The 21,609-nt window shown below is 40.6% G+C and overlaps 2 protein-coding genes across 3 annotated transcripts in view; both read left to right on the plus strand.

Annotated features, from left to right (window-relative positions):
* Positions 1 to 12,164, plus strand: part of MCOLN3 (mucolipin TRP cation channel 3) — a 38,712-nt gene extending 26,548 nt beyond the window's left edge. Inside the window, exons 7-14 of the mRNA XM_067467791.1 lie at positions 690 to 789; positions 2,228 to 2,340; positions 2,433 to 2,582; positions 3,196 to 3,297; positions 3,418 to 3,540; positions 4,188 to 4,394; positions 6,749 to 6,879; positions 8,576 to 12,164. Of these exons, the coding sequence (XP_067323892.1) occupies positions 690 to 789; positions 2,228 to 2,340; positions 2,433 to 2,582; positions 3,196 to 3,297; positions 3,418 to 3,540; positions 4,188 to 4,394; positions 6,749 to 6,879; positions 8,576 to 8,582 (933 nt within the window). The 3' untranslated portion in view covers positions 8,583 to 12,164. The remainder of the gene's footprint in view (positions 1 to 689; positions 790 to 2,227; positions 2,341 to 2,432; positions 2,583 to 3,195; positions 3,298 to 3,417; positions 3,541 to 4,187; positions 4,395 to 6,748; positions 6,880 to 8,575) is intronic.
* A 2,747-nt stretch (positions 12,165 to 14,911) lies between these two features.
* MCOLN2 (mucolipin TRP cation channel 2) overlaps positions 14,912 to 21,609 on the plus strand; it is a 32,336-nt gene continuing 25,638 nt past the window's right edge. For both annotated transcript variants that reach the window (XM_067467793.1, XM_060773850.2), the window contains exon 1: positions 14,912 to 15,089. In XM_067467793.1, coding sequence (XP_067323894.1) covers positions 15,025 to 15,089 — 65 coding nt within the window. In that variant the 5' untranslated portion in view covers positions 14,912 to 15,024. The remainder of the gene's footprint in view (positions 15,090 to 21,609) is intronic.

The raw sequence follows: 21,609 nt of genomic DNA on the forward strand, positions 1-21,609 counted from the left end.
AATAAATCATTGTGTAGGGGCTGGGTCCCCTCATCCCATCAAGGCTATTCAATCTCTATAGTTTCAGTACATTTTTCTCCGACTTTGTGTGTTTTTGGTGTGAAGGCTTTGGTAACAGAGGCATGGGCAAAGTGAAAGTCAAGAAATATTACAGAATGCTGAAGAGCTACACTATGAATAACATAGTGGTCAAGGCAGGGATTGGAATCGTGCAGGCATCCAGGTGTTGTAGTGCAACTTCCAGTATCCCTGTGCTATCTCTAGCTAGCATAGTCAACTGTGAGGAAGGTAGGGAGTTGTAGTCCAACAACATTTAAAGGGCCACTTCATTCCTATCAGTGAACGATCTGCTTGCCTGTGGAAATCAAAATGGAAATTTCAGCTTCGCATGAAATTTACAATTTACAAAAAACTTTGTTCATGTAGGAGATGACCTGTAACATGTTTGTTACAGCTAAAGCCAGCTTTTAATCTTCAATTAATTTAACTATTTTGAACAAGCATTTGAAAAAAAGTAAGTCTTCTCAACCTTGTATTCCTGAGCGGAAGTACAATTCTTATTTCTGTTTTTACTGTTTTGTCTTAATGATGTGTCATTATATAACAAGATCACAGATCTTTATCTGGAGGATTTAAATAAAAAAAATTAAAACAATGTCTTTCTCTCCCCATTCCTCTGTCTGGTATAGATAGTCTTTGATAATAAAGCACATAGTGGAAGAATTAAAATAAGCCTGGATAATGATATTGCCATCAACGAGTGTAAAGATTGGCATGTTTCTGGATCAAGTAAGTAGTCAGGACACAGATCTAATATTTTGCAGAATGCATATATAATTATATAAATAATATGTTTTTATGTCTAATATGTATTATTATTAATGGAACTTAATTTATTTGATGAATAAGGAGGTGAGGAGGAGAGAAGGTATACAGTATAACATTGTTTTCCTCTGTGTTCCTGAAGTGGAAAAATCCATGCAATTATTTGCAGTGGGAGGAGATTCTCCATTAGGCCCCCATAAGGAATGTCTCTTCCCTCAGCAAGAAAATGACATTTATCAGGAGGATGCTTCTCAGAATAATAGAAAAGACAGAATGTGTTGCATTCATCTTGCATCTAAATTCTAAGCCCACATTTTTCTTTCCTCCTGAGCTGATGTAATAATGTTCAGAGAAATGTGCCAAAATTTTTCATGGGTCTTTTCACCTTGATATTTAACGGTCCTTGGATTATAATACGTGGGTGAATCAAAAAGCTTTGCCTCCTGTGTCACAAAAATGTTATGAATGAACATATAACTGCAGAAGTTGCTACAGATTATAGCATGAACTATGCTCTACAGAAACTACCGTTCAATATAATCACCATCAATTTGTACACATTTGCACCATCGTTTAACCCAGGGTTAGCACTGTATGGCCTTGCAGCTTCAAAACTTGTCTGCTTCCTGCCTGGGGGAATCCTTTGTTGGGAGGTGTTAGCTGGCCCCGATTGTTTTATGTCAGGAATTCCCCTGTTTTTGAGTGTTGCTCTTTATTTACTGTTCTGATTTTAGAGTTTTTAAATATTGGTTGCCAGATTTTGTTCCTTTTCATGGTTTCCTCCTTTCTGTTGAAATTGTCCATGTGCTTGTGGATTTCAATGGCTTCTCTCTGTAGTCTGACATGGTGGTTGTTAGAGGAGTCCAGCATTTTTGTGTTCTCAAATAATCTGTGTCCAGGTTAGTTCTTCAGGTGCTCTGTTATGTGAACACCTCCCAACAAAGAATTTCCCCAGGCTGGAAGCAGCCAGGCTTTGAAGCTGCAAGGCAATTCAATGCTAATCAAGGTGGCCAATTGCAATATTCACACTTTCCTTAAACAGGCAAGTTCTTTCTACCCGGACATTCCACAGATATATTAACCCCACTTGCCTAGTTTCCGACAGACTTCACAACCTTTGAGGATGTTTGCCATAAATGTGGGTGAAACATCAGGAGAGAATGCTTCTGGAACATGGCCATACAGGCCAGAAACCTCACAGCAACCCAGTGATTCCAGCCATGAAAGCCTTCGACAACATAGTCCTAGCCAGCTTAGCCAATGTTGAGTGATGGGTGTTGCAGTCCAACAACATCTCAAAGACTGAATTATTTCCATCCCTAGTCCACAAAATACACATCAAGGAGTATGGGATATAGGAAGACATTATTATAAAATAATCTTGGATTTTTTCTTCTTTCAGTACAGAAGAATACCCACTATATGATGATCTTTGATGCCTTTGTCATATTGACATGTCTTACATCACTGATTCTGTGCACACGCTCTGTGATTAGAGGAATTCGTCTACAGAGGGTGAGTTTTCTTTCTTGTCATTTTGTACTACATGTCAAAGTTAGTTCTTCATTGCATATTGTCTTCTTTTATCCTCCATCCAATCCCTTCAGGAGTTTGTGATTTTTTTCCAACTTCATTATAAGAAAGAAGTATCCTTCAATGATATGATGGAATTTGTCAATGGGTGGTATATCATGATCATAGTCAGCGACGTTCTAACCATAATTGGTTCTACACTAAAGATGGAAATCCAAGCCAAGGTAAGAAATTTGCATAATGGTTAGAAAAAGCCTCACATGGATCCTCCTTTTCTCTGCTTGAAATGTCTTCTAATTGAACTGACCATTAATAGTTTGGTATTTTGGGTTTTTAAAAATATATTACAACTGAACTCTGGGTTCTTCCATTTTAATATCTTTTCATCATTAGCATTAAAGTTGAGGTTTGGGCTAAATATTTGATCAGGTGGTGGGAATACTGCCATTGCACAGAAAGGATGTGTGTGGCCTTCCTTTCTTCCAATTTCTATTGGAAATGTGAATAAAGGACCTCACTCTCTCTCAGTCTCTCTCCCTCTCCCTCTTTAGATACCTTATCAGCTATGAATGGAAATGTGCACTTCAATAATTGGCACACTTTGTGCATCTATATGCCTCAGGGCATATATGAACAGCTTGGAAATATTACTATTTTGAATTACAACACACATTGGCTATGCTGGTTGGGCAATTCTGAGAGCTATAGTCCAAAAATATAATGTTTCCAAATCTCTGCTTCTACCTACCCTGGCATGTGGTTTAAGATCTGTGGGCAAATATGGCAAAGGTGATACCACCAGATTATCACTTTTATTTGTTTGTATGTTTTATCCAGAGTCTAACGAGCTACGATGTCTGTAGTATCCTGTTGGGAACCTCCACCATGCTTGTGTGGCTGGGAGTGATCCGCTATCTTGGCTTCTTTCAGAAATACAATGTAAGGATTTTGGGGACCTCTGTGCTGTTATTACTCATTTTATTTTCTGTTAATAGATAACCATACTGAATGCATAGCTAACATCTAATGGATTGTTCTGGGCTTTTTTTTTCTTTGTAGTTGCTTATACTGACACTACGTGCAGCCTTGCCCAATGTCATTCGATTTTGCTGTTGTGCTGCTATGATATATCTGGGTTATTGTTTCTGTGGCTGGATTGTGCTGGGCCCATATCACGTTAAGGTATTGTTTTTTTAAATGTAAACAAGTGTGCTATTAACATGTATATGTGTATAAGAGCTTAGTTGCTGAACTTGCTGATCAAAAGGTTGGCAGTTCGAATTCAGGGAGTGCGGTGGCCAACCAAGCAGTTCAAAAACATGCAGATGTGAATAGATCAATAGGTACTGCCTCGGCGGAAAGTTAACGGCGCTCCATGTAGTCATGCCGGCCACACGACCTAGCATGCGTCTACAGACAATGCTGGCTCTTCAGCTTAGAAATGGAAATGAGCACTACCATCTCAGAGTTAGAAACGACTAGACTTGATGTCAGGGGAATCCTTTACATTTATCTAGTTCCTAATTCCATGGGTATTAGATGATGATGATTCAGAAAGTGAAGAATTTTGTTTAGGGCAATTTGAGAAAATCAGTCTATCTGTTACCTTAGCCTGAGATTAATATTGAGATCTATTAATATTTATGCATGCAAATAGCCCAAAAGTACTATCTTCTAATTCCCAAATCCTGTTCCCTGCATAGCAACAAGCCCCAAATAAAATATGTAATATTTTTGTGATGTTTCCATTGCAAAAAGTTTGTAAACAGTTTGAAAGTTGTATAAATGTTTTCCTCTTGTCTTTTTTTAAAAAACTTTTTATCTTCAAGTTCCGCTCCTTGAACATGGTTTCCGAGTGTCTCTTCTCTCTGATAAATGGAGATGACATGTTTGCCACTTTTGCAAAAATGCAGCAGAAAAGCTATTTGGTTTGGCTCTTCAGTCGGATCTACCTCTACTCCTTCATTAGCCTGTTTATCTACATGGTTCTAAGCCTCTTCATTGCCCTCATTACAGACACATATGAAACAGTTAAGGTATGTGCAACAAATGTAGGAAAATGCAGTTTCAAATTGTTTTTATAATTAATTGTGACTTTCAAGAGCTTTGAAATAAGCACCTGATTATTACACTGGGCCTTTTTAAAAGGCACCTGAAGGGAATCTCAAAATATTTTGTGTTTTTGTGTTTTATTGTGTTTCTGTATTGATGGGCATGGCCTCATGTAAGCTGCCCTGAGTCCCCTTTGGGGAGATGGTGGAAGGGTATAAATAAAGATTATTATTATTATTATTATTATTATTATTATTATTATTATTATTATATTTATCAAGTTTCAGGCTATTGAATTTATAATATTTCTTGTCCTAAACTATTTAAGACGTCTAAATATGAAACATACTCTTATTTGTTATATAACTAGATCAAAGGAAAATAATGGATTAGGGAGGTAGTCCTCTAGTTGTTGATCTGATTTTCCAACAACAGCTATGAAGTCTAAGGCTGATGGGACTTATAAACCAAATGGGGAACCAAGCTTGCTTACATCTGTAATTAATGTGCTAAGTGCATTGACCATTAGAGTGAAACATGTGGTTCTCCAGATGTTGCTGTATTGCAGGTCTCTTTTTTGAATAACAGAACTCAAGGAAATGGATCCTAAGAGTTGCAGTTGAACAACTAAAAATGCCCATCCTTTCCATAGCACCAAGATTATGATGTGTGGCCTTTAAATGTTTCTGCAGCTGCAGTAAAAGCTGCCAGTAGATCAAACTATGGGGCATAGTCAACTTTGCAGATCTCTTCGATAGAATTCTGCTTAGTGTGACGTATTAGGTTAAAGTTAAATCTGCAACAATGCCCAAAGAAAAGAGAGTTTGGCTAATATATTTTGGAGAATTATGATATTTAGAAAGACATTACTTTTAGATCATAACCTTTTGGAAAAATGATGCCATAATTTTTTGGGAAATGGCATTTAGCTGCCCTGAGGGGAGATGATAGCGGGGTATAAATAAAGTTTAATAATAATAATAATAATTATTATTATTATTATTCAACACCATTGGGGAAAATCAGAAATCTCCCTTATAAGAGTTAAAAATTTGCTTGAGTCAACCTTAGTGGAGAAGGTTGACCAGTATTCATGCAAGGCAGTTAGGTTTCTCAGCTGTTAAACTGATATACCTAGATATCTCTTTGAACTGTTAGGGGCAAAGACATGCCAATGCACAAAAAGCCAGATATATAGCAGAGTTTCAGAAATGCTCTTTCAGTTGCCCAAAAACATTTATTCTTCCTTAAAACATCTTGGTTTAAATCATGCTTCCAAGAGGCAAAAATAAGGTAGATTTCTTTAAAAGTAACATCATTAGTTTACTCACAAACTTACATGTATTCAGCATACAGGTACATTACATATTAGTCTAGTTACAGATAGGATTGCAAGTAGTTTCTCTTTGTAGGTAATACAGGGCATCTTTCTTATAATCAGCAGTCCATAGTCTAAAGCATCTCTCTGTTCTGAGAGTCTAATAGAGCCTCTGTTTCTGAAGACTTCTAAACTGAACTGTTTCTACTGACGTCTGAAAGCATACTGTTTCTAAAATGGAGTCTGAGTCTGAACAGTCCCAGTTCTGATCATATGGTCTGCAGCCCCTCCCACAAAATAGAGTTAAGGAAAACTGCATACCAATACACACATACACAATACAGTAAGCAATCTGAATTATATACAAACATGTAACTAGTGGAGGCTTGAAGAAGGTTGTTATTTCCAATAATATAACATTGTAGAATTTCAACAAATCATCAAATCATGACCTATGATAATATGATTTGTACCAACAACTGTGTCCCACTTTCTGCTCCTGCCATGTGTTGGAGACAGAGGCTGCTCGGCCATTTCAACCATTATGTGCCCTAGGCAAGTCTCAGCCTCAGAAAACTGGAGAGAAATAACAGGAAAGTCACCTATCTCACTTCAGTGACTGAGCTTGCACCCACTATTTTCTTACTAGTATTTAAGCCAGCATGAAGGCAAACTCCAGTTTTAGGAGGGATATGAGCAGTGAATCACTTTTAACCAGAGTGCTATTTGCCCTTGCCTTCAGTCCTCCCTTTAGCTTGGGATATATTCATTTTTCCAACCCTGCATAGCACCTCCTTCTTGAAACATGATATAGCATACAGCCCCGGAGGGGCCTGCGGGGAGAAGCAGACGGGTCTGTGGGGAGGGGTCAGCCAGTGAGCCCCCAGACTGGCCCAGAGGAGCTGCCGTAGCCCCGGGGGAGGGGGATGGGAAGGGGGGCTTCTGCTATTCTGAATTTGTCTCCTGTACCTTGTCTGAGTTGCAACACAATGAACCTGAATAACATGACTTTATTTATAGCATTACCAACAAGAAGGTTTTCCAGAGACAGAACTTCATAGCTTCATATCACAGTGCAAAGATTTACCAAATTCGGGAAGGTACAGACTGGAAGACGAAGGCCCCATATCCATCTTTTGCTGTTGTAAAAGGTTAGTGACTAGCAGCTGCTGTAATCTCTTCTGGGAAATAATTGCCATCACCTTTTGCAGTTTGACCCTAATGCAGTGTCTCATGCTGACTATACAGAAGTGAAATTGGATGCTTCTAGTTTGCTATACGTTGTTTAATATGGTCAGATGAGCAATCTGAATAACCAGCTGAAGCTGAATTGGTTCTGTATCCCCAAATATACTTCAAGCTATCCAGCAGAGTTTCATTACTTGGTACCCTCTACTACTAAGGGCCCCCAGTGGTGCAATGAATTAAACCCTTGTGCTGGCAGGACTGCTGACCAAAAGGTCAGCAGTTTGAATCCAGGGAGTGGGGTGAGGTCCAGCTTCCCATGCAGGGACATGAGAGAAGCCTCCCACAGAATGGTAAAACATCTGGGCGTCCCCCAGGCAACATCCTTGCAGACGGCATATTTTCTCACCAGAAGCAACTTGCAGTTTCTCAAGTCACTCCTGACATGAAAAAAAACAACCCTCTACTAAAGAGTGACCAATATTGTCAACAATATCTTCAAGACTTCATGTCTGTAGCCCTTAGAAAAGCATTTACAGCTCCGTGCTTCCAAACAATGCCATCAGGCTGGTAGAGGGAACATATAGAGGGATCCCTCATGCCCAGCAACTTTGTATTTGTGGGTTGGGAGAAAGAGAAGATTTAATACACTATCTGCTACATTGCCCTTCGTCTAATGGCCCTAGAAACAATCTTCTGGGAGCCCTTTTGGAAGAAAAAGGGCTCCCAGAAGCCCTTTTTTGGCAGCATGGCAACAGTCAGCAATTATCTGTGACTTCTTAGTGGATCATTCCAAAAATATAACAACAAAGGTTGCCACATTTGCAGTCGCAGCCCAAAAAATCTGAGCTACATTAGTAAAATCCACAGCAGAGGCTAGAAATGGAGATAGTTTGGGATGATACAAATCAGGCATTGTTACTGTTATCACATCACTGCTACTGTAATTTTAAAGAGTCAGCATACAGAAGTTTTAATGTTTATTTTGGAAAGTGCTTACTGTACTTTTAAAGGTTGTCTATTATTTGATGTCATGGCCTATGGCTGGTACAATAAGCAATTCATTCACTTCAAGCTATCCCATCTTCAATTGATTATTTCCTTCAAGAAGCACTTCAGTACTGCATAGATAAGGTTTGTGATAAATATAGACCTTCTGTACTGGCAGAAATATCCCCCCCCCCCCCCCACTTTCTGTCACCTTGTATTTTCTCCAATCGGCTGCTACCACAGACTGATCACAGTTTGAACACAGAACAAATATCCCCCCCTTTAAAGTACAAGAAAAATTCAACCTTATGTTTAACTGAGAATGAACATGCAAAGCTTAATGCATATCCATGAAGGACTCAATGTGTTAGAGTGAACTTCTAATATGTAATCAAAGGGAGTCCCCTGTATGCACCATAGAAATACCTGGACAGAAATCAATATGTGAATTGAACTCAAAAGAAACTGCTCAGAAAGCCAGAGGTTTTTGTTTTGTTTTACTATATAATAATACTGTATTAATGTGCTATCAAGATTTTATAATAACACACATCAACCATGTATTGCTAGCATGCTTAAAACTGTAGTTTTCATTGTTCCATTTGCTGTGCATTATGAAGCAAACAAATCTGATTTTCCTCCAATGTGCTTTCTCCCACTCCTTCTGTATAGGTCTTAATGAAAATGGCAAGAATCCTTGGATTTTTATTGGTGACTCCTGGATGGCCTACTTCTCACAGATCCTTCACTACATAGTAGTCAGTGAGGAAATTCTTACACATGAGGCATAACACCGTGATGTTCTTTTGCAGCTGTCATCAACTTCAATGTCTTCTGCAGTGACTGTGTTAAACTCTTAAGTTGAATTTGAGTTACCAGATAATGCACACAACAATTGTTGCAGAAAGCAAAGCAAAATAGCCAGCACTAGTGACATTGTTTCATATCAATCTCTTACTATCATAACCCTAAAGGCACAATTGTGAATGACTGTGTATTTCACACTGCTTTTTTCCAGTTCTAAAAGTGTTTGCCTCCTTCTAATTCTCATGCACCTGCAATACTTGAAGAGAAGAGGTAAGCCGAAGATTGATCTGGATCTACTGGCCAATATCTGAGTGACTTGAAGCAGATCAGAATTTCTGACTCCCGCTTGTTGAAATTTGGCATAGACAAAATGCCTCCCCCTCCCAGTCACACTTCTGAAATGAAGAAGATGGGTGGCAGACATGTCTTTTCAACCATGCTGTAGCTCAGGGCTAGGAAGTGTTCACCTCTCCAGATGTTGCTGATCTGTGCCTCCCAGGACACTTCACCATTTGCAATGTTAGTTATGGCATCTGGAAGTTATAGTTTGACAAGATCTGTAGGGGTAGTTGACAGATCTCAGGGTTCTAGTAAAAAAGGACAGGTGGGATTCTGCCTTTTGTTGCTGTAAATGTCTAGTTTGCTTGTTTTCTCCCTATTAGAAATGACAGAAATACCATCAGTACTCCACGTTGGCTGGAGTTAGGGACCCTGGACCCTATGAAAGGGAAAAACTATGAATAAAGAGATTGCTAATTTTTTAACTGGAAAAAAAACACCTCTACGAAATTCTGAGGCCCCATCTACAGTGAATTTTTAATGCAGTTTTAACTGGTATTTAAGAAAGTGATTTTGCTGTGGAGATGATTACAAAGGAAATTCTGGAACCAGCTTGAGGCCTGGATGACGATAACACAAACCACAGAGCACTGATGTGCATTAAGAGCTTTCTTTCATGTGCTTTTGTGTGAGTTTGTTGTCTGGCTACTGCAGTTTGCAGTTAGCTTTGAACTGCATTAAATGGTCAGTGTAGATGGGGCTGAAATCTTCTGACATGATTCTGTAGTTGAATTCGGCTAGTAGCTGACTATAGACTCATCCTGGAGGACCCGGAATCCAAGAGAGGTGTTCTCTCTAGAAATCTCTAGGTCGTCCAGCATGACCAAAGGAAGTTATTGATGTTGTCGTTGTCGTTGTTATTTATTTATACCCCACTTTATCTCCCCAAAGGGGACTTAAAGCTGCTTGACATAAAAGCATTGGTATCCAATTTAAAATATACAAATATGCAATAATTAAAATGGAATTAAACACAAACGGCACTAAAAAAATATATGTTTAAATCCATCAAAACAAACATATTCAAAGTTAAAAACCATAGCATCCATCAAAACAAACACAAAGTTAAAAACCATAGCATCCTCTGACTAGATTTTAAACACCTTCATCTTTAAACCTTCTTTGGAAGCTTTTAAACAGAGAGTGGATGGCCATCTGTCAGGGGTGATTTGAATGCAATATTCCTGCTTCTTGGCAGGGGGTTGGACTGGATGGCCCATGAGGTCTCTGCCAACTCTATGATTCTAAACAACTGTTTAAATAAAAAGGTTTTGGAAGGACAGCAGGGAAGAGGCCATTCTGACTTCCCTGAGCAGGGAGTTCAAGAGTCGAGGGGCAGCCACTGAGAAGGCCCCCTCTCTTGTTCCCATCAACTGAGCTTGAGATGGAGGTAGAACCAAGAGAATGACCTCTCTTGAAGGTCTCAGGGTCCGGGCAGGTTCATACATGGGAATGCAGTCAAGCAAATAGCCTGGTGTTTTGGACTACAACTCCTAGAAATCCCAACTAGTTCATCAGCTGCTAGGATTTCTGGGAGTTGAAGGCCAAAAAAGCTGGAGACCCACAGGTTGAGAACCACTGGTTTAGGGCTTTCAAGGTTATAACCAGCACTTTGAATTGTACCCAGTAACAGACTGGCAGCCAGTGGAGCTGCTTCAACAGGGGGTTTACTCACTTCCAGTAGCCAATCCCAGTGAACAACCTTGCTGCAGCTGTTTGGACCAACTGAAGTTTCCGAGCACTCTTCAGAGACAGTTCTACTTAAGGTACATTACAATCGGATGTAACTAAGGCATGTACCACCGTGGCCAGATCTGGCTTCTCAAAGAACGGGCGCAGTTGGTGCACAAGTTTTAATTATGTAAAGACCATCCTGGCTACTGCAAATAGCCAGGAGGGCCTCCAGGTTCAGTACCAAGCCCAGGAGGACCCCCAAACTGCAGACCTGTGTCTTCAGGGGGAGTGTGATCCATCCATCAAAAGCTGAATTCCTATTCCCTGATCTACCCTGATCTACCAGTGGCGCAGTGGGTTAAACCCCTGTGCTGGCAGGACTGAAGACCGACAGGTTGCAGGTTCGAATCCGGGGAGAGGTGGATGAGCTCCCTCTATCAGCTCCAGCTCCTCATACGGGAACATAAGAGAAGCCTCCCACAAGGATGATAAAAACATCAAATCATCTGGGCATCCCCTTGGCAACATCCTTGCAGACGGCCAATTATCTCACACCAGAAGCGACTTGCAGTTTCTCAAGTCGCTCCTGACATGACAAAAAAAAATCTACCTTCTGAGTGACCAGGAGCACTCTGTCTAGTCTGGATTAAGTTTCAGTTTATTTGTTTGCATTCGGTCTATTACTGATGACAGGCACTGGTTTGGGGTCGCAACAAGCTTCCTCAGCATTAGGTAGAAAGTTGGCCATAGAATCATACTGGAGGACATACAGATTCTTTGAATGAACATTTTAATCAAATTGGTGAATAATCAACTCCAAAAGAGTCAAAACCACAAAAAAAATTGCAAAGGAATGACCATAGGGAAAAAAATACACTGGAAGAGGGCAAACCATTCTAATTTCCCCGAATCCATTCTCTGAACACTAAATGAGGCAAGGAGATGATAAATGAAAGGCCTAACATACCACTGCACATCTACTGTAGTGTCCAAATCAATACATTTCTCAAGCCTTTATATAAAAGAAGTACAGGCTGCGTGCAATAATATAGGAGTAGATAGCACATTGGAACTACTCTTACAAGTAATTCTTAACATTCTTTGCAACTTGTATTAAAGCTTAGAAATGCTAACCACTCAAAACTTTTGTGTGGAGTCTGACCTTTTATAGATGCCTTATTTGTTATGGTGTATTTAATTGTGTGTGGGGGGAGAAAGGTGGAGTAAAAATATATTTTTTAGACTTTTCAGAATTTCAGACATAAAAGCATTATGACTGGAACTGAATGCGTAGCAAGGCATATCTATGTACTGTGTACAAAGTTTGGAAATGTTACGTATGTGCTGTTTGTTCACATTTTGTAGAGAGATGTTACAGTAAATATTATATTGTATTTAACTTTTAACTTAATGTTAAGAATAAAGATTTGTTTAACCAGTACTCACTACTACTATCTTTGTCATTTGTAATAATGGCAGGAAGTTAGTTCTATTCTCCAGTTGCTGGATTTGGAGACTGCAAAGTGCACCCGTTTCTAACAAATCCTCTATGTGTCATGCTGATGATAGTTTACCTCAGTAAACAATAGTGACTACATAACACGTGACAAAGAAAAAACACATATAAACATAAATTTGGATGAATCAGTCAATGACAGGGAAGGGACTAAAATGCATATATACTGCTGTAGAATTTAGGCAGTTTGACAGCATTTTAACTGTCATGTCTCAAAGGTATGGAGTCCTTGCATTTGTAATTTTAAAAGGTTTTGAATCTTTTCTGCCAAAGAACACTCATGTCTCAAGAAACTACAACTTCCAGAACCCCATTGCATTGAGCCATAGCAGTTAAAGTGGTATCAAACTGCAGTAATTGAACAGTGTAGAAGCACCCCCCCCCCCCCCGCGCGCACACACACTGTATGTAGGATTCACTAGAGTCCCATTTAAGTCTCAAGCATTTATTAAATACTCTGTGTGGGAGGACCTTTGTTGTGTGCCTTAACGGTGACCCTAGGCTGAACCTTTCAGCCTTGGGGTTATGATTTGTTCAGTGGATGTTTGGTCTTGACTTCGTGTGGGGCTGAGAGAGAGTGACTTGCCCAGAGTTACCTGAAGATTGTTGGAGCATGCAAGGAATTAGTTAACGTGTGGGTGTCAACTGTAAAACCAGGTCGCAGGTTCGAATCCGGGGAGAGACGGATGAGCTCCCTCTATCAGCTCCAGCTCCTCATGTGGGGACATGAGAGAAGCCTCCCACAAGGATGATAAAAACATCAAAAATCATCCGGGCGTCCCCTGGGCAACATCCTTGCAGACGGCCAATTCTCTCACACCAGAAGCGACTTCTGACATGACAAAAAAACCTCAAAAAACTGTAAAATAAGATGCATGAAACTGATTGGTCAGGCTATGCCTGGGGAGATTGCTAAGCCTGGAACTTTTGGATACTGTTACATTTTTCAAGCTTGAGCTATGCACATGCCGAGAGAAGAAAGAGAAAAGCACAGAGAGACAGTTTGAAGTCTGCTCTCGCATCATGAGCTGCTGAAGAAGTTTCTCCACATGGACAAAGAAATACTATTTTAAATCTCTCATAAAAGGACATGTGAGTTGATGCAACAGATCAAATTGTACATATGTTCTAAACCATGAAGAGTAAACTACTTGTTCTTTACTGTTTATCTGTGTGGCATATTTTCTTTCTCTGGCAAGGCAGTGTGTGGGCTGATCAAACATAAGCTACACATGGCTTATTTTATATAATGCCACAGAAATTTCTATGGCTGAGCAGGGATTTGAATCCCGGTCTCCTAAGCCGATGCCACTACATTTAGGCTGTGTCTACACTGTAGAATCAGTGCAGTTTTCCACCACTTGTTATAGACTCATGGTAGTTGTAGTTTGGTATTTATTTATTGTGTCAGAAGCAAATTGAGAATACAGTTATAATGTATAGAAAAACCACATACAAAGTTAAAATCTGGCGTTATACTCAATTTCCTTTGACCAGAAGCTGTCCACTTGGATTGCCTCTGGTGTCGCTGTAAGGAGGTCCTCCATTGTGCATGTGAAAGTGCTCATATCGCATTATAGTGGGGGGGAGGGGGGGTGTCAGGAGCAATTTGAGAAACTGCATGTTGCTTCTGGTGTGAGAGAATTGGCCATCTGCAAGGACGTTGCCCAGGGGACCTGGATGTTTTTACCATCCTTGTGGGAGGCTTCTCTCATGAGCTGGAGCTGACAGGGGCAGCTCATTCTTGCTCTCCTCAGTTTTGAACTTGTGACCTGCGACCAAGGGTTTAACCCAGTGTTTCTCAACCTTCCTAATGCTGCGACCACTTAATGCGGTTCCTCATGTTGTGGTGACCTCCAACCATAACATTATTTTTGTTGCTACTTCATAACTGTAGTTGTACTTCTGTTATGAATCGTAATGTAAATATCTGATATGCAGGATGTATTTTCTTTCACTGGACCAAATTTGGCACAAATACCCAATATGCCCAAATTTGAATACTGGTGGGGTTGGAGGTAGGTTGATTTTGTCATTTGGGAGTTGTAGTTGCTGGGATTTCTAGTTCACTTACAACCAAAGAGCATTCTGAACTCTACCAATGATGGAATTGAACCAAACTTGGCACACAGAACTCCCATGACCAAGAGAAAATACTGGAGGGATTTGGTGGGCATTGACCTTGAGTTTTGGAGTTGTAGCTCAGCTACATCCAGAGAGCACTGTGAACTCAAAACAGTGATGGATATGGACCAAACTTGGCATGAATACACAATGTGCCCAAATGTGAACACTGTTGGAGTTTGGGGGAAACAGACCTTGACTTTTGGGAGATGTAGTTGCTGGGATTTCTAGTTCACCTACTATCAAAGAGCATTCTGAACCCCACCAATGATAGAATTGGGCCAAACTTCCCACACAGAATCTCCATGACCAACAGACAATACTGTGTTTTCTGATGGTCTTTGGTGACCCCTCTGACACCCCCTCACGACCCCCAGGTTGAGAAATGTTGGTTTAACCCATTGCGCCACCGGGGGCTCCTATGAAAACAGGTAAGTTACAGGATTTAAAGAAATAGGACTCCTGGGAGGTCCCTGGCAAGGGAGTGAGGGAAGGAAAGAAGAGGGGAAGCAAAGCTGCTGGGCTTCCTTCCGGGCGCGCGAGGCGCCTTAAAAGCCCCGCACAGCCGCCTCGCGCGCGGTTGACGGAGGCTCTCTGCTCCCGGGCCAGGGCTGCTGGACGCCTCCCCGCGCTCCTTCCATGCCAGCCCCGCCCTCCGCCAATGTTTCTCGCGCCCAGCGTCATGGCTCTGCGGTACCTGGGCAAAAGGAGGACGCTGGTCACCAGGTGAGGAGGGAGGAAGGGAGGCAGGGAGGGAGGGGCAAGCTGTTGCCGGGCTCCAAGATGGAGCTGCCTTGGAGCGAAATTTGGGGAGGAGCCCAGCCGGGCCCCCGTATCCGCGGGTTCTGTATCCGCGGATCCCACTTCCCATGGCTTGGAAATATATGTATATTTTAAAAATACCTCCTCAAAAGGCAAACCTTGATTTTTTGCCATTTTATACAAAGGTCGTCATGTTACTATGGGAGTTGTAGTCCAAGAAGGAACTTCTTAGTGAAGCGGGACTAGTTATAGACTTTCACTGTTGCATACTTAGGGTGCCACAGCCTACGTACTATGGGATCCTGGGAGTTGTAGTTTGGTGAGGCCCCAGCACTCGTTCCTAAGTTCTTCCGAGTGAAGTGGGACTATAGAACTGGATCACTGCATACTTTTAGGGTGCAGCTACACTGTGGAATTAATGCAGTTGGACACCACTTTAATTGCCCTGGCTTAGTGCTATAGGATCCTGGGAGTTGTAGTTTGGTGAGGCCCCAGCACTCTTTCCTAAGTTCTTCTGAGTGAATTGGGACTAGATATAGAACTGGACCACTGCATACTCTTAGGGTGCAGCTACATTGTAGAATTAATGTAGTTTGACACTACTTTAATTGAATTAATGCAGTCTGACACTACTTTAACTTGACACCATTTTAATTGCCCCAGCTTAGTGCTATGGGATCCTGGGAGTTGTAGTTTGGTGAGGCCCCAACACTCCTTCCTAAGTTCTTCTGAGTGAAGTGGGACTAGATATTGAACTACCACTGCATACTCTTAGAATGCAGCTACACTGTGGAATTAATGCAGTTTGACACCATTTTAATTGCCTTGACTTATTGCTATGAGACCCGGGAGTTGTAATTTGGTGAGGCACCAGCACTCTTTGGCTAAGAAGGCGAAAAGGCCTTGTCAAACTGCAGCTCCCAGGATTCGGTATCATTGAACCGTAGAAGTTAAAGTGGCGTTAGATTGCATTGACTACACTAAACTCAAGATCTCTCCACTCATAGTGGGATCTATGGTATTCTCACCTGCACCAATATTTTACTAGAATTTGCACACAACTCTGTTGGCTGATTTTTTTAAAAAGGGCCAAAGCATCATTCATCCAATGCTTTTTACACTTGGTGCCAATTGCAATATGGGTCTAAAATGTGTTTAAGATTAACCAACTTTGACAAAAACAGGCACAGGTCATAGTGTCCTGCAGGTAAAAATCGGGAGAGAGAAGGCCTGCTATTTACAGTTCTTTAGAGCAGAATTCTGCCACTACAGTTCTTTAGGCCAAATTCTGCCACTTCAGTAGCTGATGTTATCGCTCCCTTTCTTTTGTGTGTGTGATGTTTGCTTTCCTTTTACAATTTTCCCTATGTGTGGGAATAAATTAAATCAACTTGAAGCTTGACTGTAACAATGTGCACAATGTGTAAATGGTGGATCATTATGTGATCCACCATTTATTTGGAAGTCCCATGTGATCATGAATTGTATCCATGATCACAACCTGAATGGTCTTCCATCCAGTGAAAGCAGCCCAAAATGTTATATCAGTGCCTGTCCTAGTGACTCATACAAGTGTCCTGTATTACTATGACTATTTTTGGAACCGCTCTCCAAGATTCCTGGGTGCAATACTATACCTATTCAGACTTGGCCATGGTAGTCCATGGTCTGGTTACATCCCAAACACATTCTATGTGGGGTTGCCTTTGAAGACTGTTCAGAAGCTACCAATGGTCCAATGGGTGACAGCCAGATTGCTCACCGGAGCGGCATACCAGGAGCGTACAACCCCTCTGTTACGTCAGCTCAACTGGCTGCCAATCTGCTACTGAGCACAATTCAAAGTGCTGGCTTTAGCCTATAAAGCCCTAAACAGTTCTGGCTCTGCTTACCTTCTGAATGTATTTCCCTCTATGAACCACCACAGAGTTTAAGATCATCTGAGGAGGCCCTGCTCTTGGTCCCGCCTCCCTTGCAGGCGCAATTGCCAGAGATGAGAGACTGGGTCTTCTCAGTGGTAGCTCCTCGGCTGTGGAATTTCCTCTGCTGCGATGTTAGATCAGCCCCCTCCCTCCTGACCTTCTGCAAGAGAGTGAAAATGTGGCTTTGTGACCAAGCCTTTAGAGAACTTGTGCAATACATAGACTTGGAACAATATGCAGTGACCATTGGGATTGCCAGGGGTGGCTCAACCCATTATGCAAAGTAAGCATTTGCAGTATAGTTGATTTTGTCCAGGGGCGCTCTTGAGGCGCTCTTGGGGGAAAACAGACCTTGACTTATGTGAGTTGTAGTTACTGGGATGTATAGTTCACCTACAATCAAAGAGCATCCTGAACTCCACCAATGATGGAATTGAACCAAATATGGCACACAGAACTCCCACGACGAACAGAAAATATATATCAGTGATTGGTTGGGGGGGAGGGCGGCGCCAAAATACTGTTTGCTTAACGTTGAAAATTACCTAGGGCCGCCTCTGGGGACGGCCCACGGCCCATATTATGTGTTTAACTCAGAATGTATTGTTTTTAAGTGTTTTGTTTTTTAGCCCCACGCCTTCCTGCCAGGACCCTCACCTCTCTGCACAGCAACCCAACTCTCCTTCCTCTCCTCTCTCACGCAGCATGCACCTTCTTCATGCAGCGTATGTTTTCCTCTTCTCTGCTCTCAGTGCAACATGTGTATTCCTCTCCTCCACTCTCGGTACCAGTCTTTCCCATTTTTCCTTATTCATATACACACAGCATTTTCCCCAAAATGTATAGTTAAAATAAACTATGGTGATTTTTGGAAGGATACATAAGCACATTTACATTGAAGAAGGTTAGAATAATAATTTAATCAGAATTTGACAGTCTTACCTTAAATTACAGTTTTATGTAAATATTCAAAACATGTAACCTACTGATGCCTCAAGTAATGTAATTTTACTGGTAACTGTTTTTATTTTGAAATTTGCCAGTAGCTATTTCATTTCCCACCCTTGGCTTATACTCGAGTCAATAGGTTTTCCTAGTTTTTTTGTGGTAAAATTAGGTGCCTCGGCTTATATTCAGGTCGGCTTATACTCAAGTATATATGAAACATCAATTAGTTTCACATTTAGACTTGGGTCCTGTCTCCTAGCTCTCTCAATATGTGTATATATACAAATATAGGTATTCTAGGTTGTTGTAGGTTTTTTCAGGCTGTATGGCCATGGTCATACAGCCCGAAAAAACCTACAACAACCCAGTGATTCCGGCCATGAAAGCCTTTGGCAATACATAGGTATTCTAATTTTTTTTTTTAAAAAAAATCAAAATCACTTCTGATCTTGAACATTTTGGAAAAGGCATTTTTCTGCCTGTACTATGATCTGCAGTCTGATGGATATGAGTACACTGGAACTTCAGCTTCCATACTGAGACCCTCCTGCCAATTTTGTCCTCCAAATTGCCATGGGTCTATTCCAAATAATGTCCGGTTCTGCTCATTTTGTGTGACATGCTCTGGACTTAACCTCTGAGCTGGATGGGATAATGATGACCATAGTGTGGAGGAATTCTCTGCATCCATTATTATTTATTTTATTTGTTTAGTACATTTCTATACCGCACCTTTCAGCCTTCCAGCGGCTCGAGGTGGTTTACAAGGCAAGAATTCAATGCCACCAAGGACACAATTACAATATACAATATAAAAACCATCAACAATAAAATCAAACATTTTAATGAAACATACTTCAATCGATAATCATTAAAACAATGTCCAGTTCTGCCATATAGTTGTTCCATTATTATTATTATTATTATTATTATTATTAATAATAATAATAATAATCTCATGATGGATACAGACAGTTGCTGTTGAAAAGTTTCCTGTTGTTTCGTTAGGCAATTCTGTAAAACTTCTAGTTTAATTTTGTAAAAATTGCTCCTGAGTCTCCCATCGCACAGATTAGAGTAAAAATATTCTCCAGTTTACCAACCACTGGTGAAATAAATGAGATAGGAAGCATAGCAACGACATGGAAAACTTGACACAAATCGACATGGGTTCAATCGACCTACAGTTAGGAACCACAGAGCAGATCTCAATCCACTAACCACATATGATGGCCAGAGGCTTTAAAATGGATGTGCTAGATTTTTAAACAAACATTTGTTGTTTATTTGCCATTTAGTTGTGACATGAGAGAAGCCTCCCACAGGATGGTAGCACCCTGGGCAACGTCTCTGCAGACTGCCAATTCTCTCACACAAGAAGCGACTTGCAGTTTCTCAAGTTGCCTCTGAAACAATAAAAAGAAACCATTTAGTTAACTTCAACTCATGGTTACCCTGTGAAAAAAAGATCCCTGGGATACTTCACTATCAACTGCCTTATCAGCTTGTGAAAACTCAAGGTTGAGACTTCTTTGGTTGAATTAATCCATTTATACTATTTCAGTACTAACTGAAATAATTTAAAAATATCAATTGAAATGATGTAAAATATACATTGTTTCAGTTGGTACTTCAACAATATATTTAACTGATTTTTATTATGTATAGTTGATTGTGCTTTTATCTGAACTTTTGGGCAAAGTGGGTGTGTGATAAAGGCCAGTGAGGTAAGAGGACCAGAGAGTGTATTGTTATACATAATTGCTCATGCTATTTGGAAGGTTTGCTCATTCACTGGTGGAAGGGATTCGAGGAGAAGCTCTGTAGATCCAGACCACTTTGACCTCCAGGTATGTTCTGTTCATTCCATAATACTGAGATGTTGCTGTCTCTGAAGCTTAAGAAGGTAAAAGCAACAAGATGAGGAATGTGGTTCTTGCTAATCATTGGTTTTAACTTTTTAAATTGTTTTTAAATCTTAAATTTTAACTAGCTATCCCTTGCCACGCGTTGCTGTTGCCCAGTCTAATGGTCTGGAAAATAAAGTTATGAGAAAGTGTTGGTTTATTATATATGTAATTTCTTTAAGCTTCTGGGTAAACAGTATTTCTTGTTCTTTCTTTGTCAGTGTTGATGTGGAGAGTGTCTGGTTTGCCTACTCTGGAATATGCAACATATAATTGTCATTCTTTAGAGGTCCCTATCAAATCTATTATACTATATCTCTCTGTGTGTTAATCATATATATCCATATATATCTATATTTATGACTGGATGGCTCTTTGTTAGGAGGACTTTGATTACATTTTCTTGCCCTGGTGAAGGGAGCTGGACTGGGTGACCTTAAGTATTTTCTGTTGGTCATGGGGGTTCTTTGTGGAAAGTCTGCCCCAATTCTGTCGTTGGTGGGGTTCAAATGCTCTTTGATTGTAGGTGAACTATAAATCCCAGTAATTACAACTCCAAAATGTCAAGGTCTATTTTCCCCAAACTCCATCTGTGTTCATATTTGGGCATATGGAGTATTTGTGCCAAGTTTGGTCCAAATCCATCCACAGTGCTCTCTGGATGTAGGTGAACTACAACTCCCAAACTCAAGGTCAATGCCTACCAAACCCTTCTAGTGTTTTCTGTTGGTCATGGGAGTTCTGTGTGCCACGTTTGGTTCAATTCCATCATTGCTGGAGTTCAGAATGCTCTTTGAATGTAGGTGAACTATAAATCCCAGCAACTACAGCAAGGACATACATTGGGTTGTTAGGTGTATGCTGTCCAAATTTGGTGTCAATTGGTCCAGTGGTTTTTGAGTTATGTTAATTCCACAAACATTACATTTTTATTTATATAGATCTGTTTATTTTATTATATGTCTATTTAATGTTTTATGGCATTGAATTGTTGCTTATTGTAAGACTGCACTGCATCCCCTTCAGGGTGAGAAGGGTGGGATATAAATACTGCAAGTAAATAAATAAATAGCATGTGTAAAAATTAAAAATACTCTGAATGATATATCGTCTGCAGTTTTGTTCCTGTTGGTGAACTGCAAATTCTGCTTGGGTGCGATCCATGCTTAGCATCAGCCCAGTCTGTCTGTCAGGGTGCCCATACCAGCTTCTCTGTCCCCCATGACATGATGTGAAAAGGGGGAAGCTGAGACAATGGATGGGAGCACAATATAGATAAGATCATCTGGCCTTATCAGAAACCGAAACTGTAGGATAGCCACTGTGGGAATTGAATGTAGCCAGTAGAGGAGGATGGGACTGGGGAGTGATATACATGGGGGTTGGTGGGAAAACCTTCAGAACAGTCTTTCTTCTAGTTATTGTAAGATTGGAATAAAACCAAATCCAAAGATTGCCCTTTGTGAGCGTGTTTCTGTTCCAAAAGCTTCCAGGTTCTGACACAGGTTAAACTACATTGCTGCTGTGAACCGTGGCTCAAATCTCTGTTTTGCATTTTGGGGCATCCAGCAGGATTGTGTTAAATGGAAGGTGCTGTTTGCTGTAACGTTGGAGAGTACAGTGGGCCTTTCAGTGCAGTATTTTTAGTCATGAGATAGGTGGCAACTTCAGGATATGTTTGGCTAATACACAACCACAGAGACCTTT

This window comes from Anolis sagrei, chromosome 4 (genome assembly GCF_037176765.1).
Source record: "Anolis sagrei isolate rAnoSag1 chromosome 4, rAnoSag1.mat, whole genome shotgun sequence".
NCBI lineage: Eukaryota > Metazoa > Chordata > Lepidosauria > Squamata > Dactyloidae > Anolis > Anolis sagrei.